The sequence below is a fragment of the Engraulis encrasicolus genome, chromosome 3 (genome assembly GCF_034702125.1).
Source record: "Engraulis encrasicolus isolate BLACKSEA-1 chromosome 3, IST_EnEncr_1.0, whole genome shotgun sequence".
In the NCBI taxonomy this organism is placed as follows: Eukaryota; Metazoa; Chordata; class Actinopteri; order Clupeiformes; family Engraulidae; genus Engraulis; species Engraulis encrasicolus.
In genome coordinates this window covers 52,398,860-52,401,359 of record NC_085859.1, presented here as the reverse complement: position 1 = coordinate 52,401,359, position 2,500 = coordinate 52,398,860, and the positions used below count along the sequence as shown (strand labels likewise).

The window sequence follows — 2,500 nt, the reverse complement described above, 5'->3', positions numbered from 1 at the left end:
GCCTATATGATATGAAGAAGTCCCTCCAGATTAAAGACGAAAATATTTTGCTCTCGTGTAGCTTACATTTGTGCCCTTCCACAACACTGTGCTTGGTGTTTCTGCATGGTAGCCTAAATATAGGCCTACTATAGGCTATGCCATTCCTCAGATCAGTAAATCTGTTCTTTGCATAGCATGCATGCATGGACCAGTTAATAGGCCTAACAATTCTAATTGCCCTATAGCATATTATATTATATTATATTATATATTATATTATATTATATTATATTATATTATATTATATTATATTAGGCCTATATTATATTATATTAGCCTACATTACATTATTAGGGCCTACAGCCTATTATATAATTAATTAAAGCTGCTATGATGGCTAAGAAAATTATGGCTAGTGAAAAGGCCCAATGGCTAGTGAGTCAGGAAAACCACTAGCCAAAATGGCTGGTAAGCGAAAAAGTTAGTGTCAAGCACTGGTGTGCGCGCGTGCGTGCGTGCGTGTGTGTGTGTGTGTGTGTGTGTGTGTGTGTGTGTGTGTGTGTGTGTGTGTGTGTGTGTGTGTGTGTGTGTGTGTGTGTGTGTATGTGTGTGTATGTGTGTGTGTGTGTGTGTGTGTGTGTGTGTGTGTGTGGTGTGTGTGTGTGATGTGTGTGTGTGTATGAGCCTGCCCTCACACCCCAAGTGTTTGTGCAAGATGGTGCCATTTGCTGCTGTTGCTGGTAAGTTTTTTTGCTGTGGTTTTCAGTTGGTGGTAAACAGAGATGTCAAAAGTAAAAGTAAAAGAAAAAGTAAAAGAAAAGAAACACAGATTCCTTGCAACACAAGTCATTTATCTGAATAACCAGTAGACCTGTCTTATGATCGACTAACTGTGCTGGTTCGACCACATTTGTGGGTTCTGATTAGATATTGTGTTGTCACAACACAGTCTACCTTATTAGGTACAATGGTCTCACTGGTGTAACAGCTATGTAATAGCATGTGCTAGTGTTGAACTTACAACATACATTTACTTTTACTTTTACTTTTTGACACCTCTGGTGGTCAAGAGTGGACTGTGTGAGGTGGTGAAGTGATCATCATTTGCTGCTGCTCTGGTGTGGCTCGCAGTGGCTCTTGTATTGCTACTCACTCTGCATGCAGAGGCCGTCGGTGCAGTTCTGGGACTGCAGCACCAGCCCCTCGCAGTCCTTGCCCCCGTTCTTGGGCGCCGGGTCGTTGCACTCCCGCCGACGCCAGTGGGTACACTCTGTGCCACACGTAGACCACTTACTCCACTCCGTCCACTCACCATCCACTGTGGAGGAGAGAGAGAGAGAGAGAGAGAGAGAGAAGAGAGAGAGAGAGAGAGAGAGAGAGAGAGAGAGAGAGAGAGAGAGAGAGAAGAGAGGGATGAAGAGAGAAAAGGGGACGCAGAAGAGAGACAGAGAGAGGAAAACACAGAGGGGAGGAGAAAGGAGAAATGGGAGGAAAAGAGTGGGGAAGACAGAGTGGATGGCAAAGAAAGAGAGAGAGAGAGATAGAGGGCGAGAGGTGGAGAGAAAAGACCAATGGCCCAAGGTCAACAAAGAAAGAGAAGTAAAGAAGAAGAGAGATGGCGAAAGAGAAAAGGTAAAAGAAGAAAAAGGACAGGAGGAAAAAGAAGAAGAGGGATGGAGTAAGTGACCCATCGAGAGAGACAGGACATAGCCCGTCAGCCTGACCTCTAAAAGGCACCAGGGGCAGAGACACACAGACATGAAGTCTGGAAGGCAGTCGTCTAGTAGTCCCCTTATCTCTGACTCTGACTGTCTGTGCCCATCTCTCACTCCCTCTCTGCCCCCCCCTCTCTCACTCTCTGCCCCCCCTCTCTCCCTCTCTGCCCCGCCCCTCTCTCCCTCTCCATCTCTGCCCCTCCCCTCTCTGCCCCCCTTCTCCCTCTCTGTCCCCCCTCTCTCCCTCTCTGCTCCCCCCACACACCCCCTCCCTCTCTGCCCCCTCCTCTCTCTCTCCCTCTCTGCTCCCCCCCCACCCCCCCTCTCCCTCTCTGCCCCGCCCCTCTCTCCCTCTCTGACTTCTTCACCTCCTGCCTTCTCTTGTCCAGTCACATCTCAAATTCGTGTCCCAGCAGCCCGGCCCCACCCGGCTAACCCTCCCATCTCTCTCCCCATCCCTCTCTCCTTTTTCCCGACATTTCCGTTGCTTTCCTCACCTGCTTGTACTTCACCTCCACTCCTCTCTTCCTTCAAGTTGTATTGCCTCTCCTATGGAGGGCATTGTTTGTGCTATAGCCTAGGCTCTGTCTTTAGTTTTTAGTTTGTTTGTCTTGCAGCTTACGCAATAAGCCAAAAAAAAAGGATTTGCAAGGAGGATGTTGGAAATGGGCCAATAAACAAATGCTTGGATTTGACTGGTAATCCAGATCGCTGTCTGCATCTCTAAATCCTTAAAAGGATTTTTTTTGTCTTTAAGAGTGGGAGGTCTGTGCTGTGTGCTCTGTGCATCCTCTTAGTAGGGA

At 47.5% G+C, this 2,500-nt stretch overlaps 1 protein-coding gene across 2 annotated transcripts in view; it reads right to left on the bottom strand.

Annotated features, from left to right (window-relative positions):
• The window catches only part of unc5ca (unc-5 netrin receptor Ca), a 349,959-nt gene that overhangs the window by 69,900 nt on the left and 277,559 nt on the right, over positions 1-2,500 (bottom strand). For both annotated transcript variants that reach the window (XM_063195683.1, XM_063195682.1), the window contains exon 7: positions 1,136-1,300. In XM_063195683.1, coding sequence (XP_063051753.1) covers positions 1,136-1,300 — 165 coding nt within the window. The remainder of the gene's footprint in view (positions 1-1,135; positions 1,301-2,500) is intronic.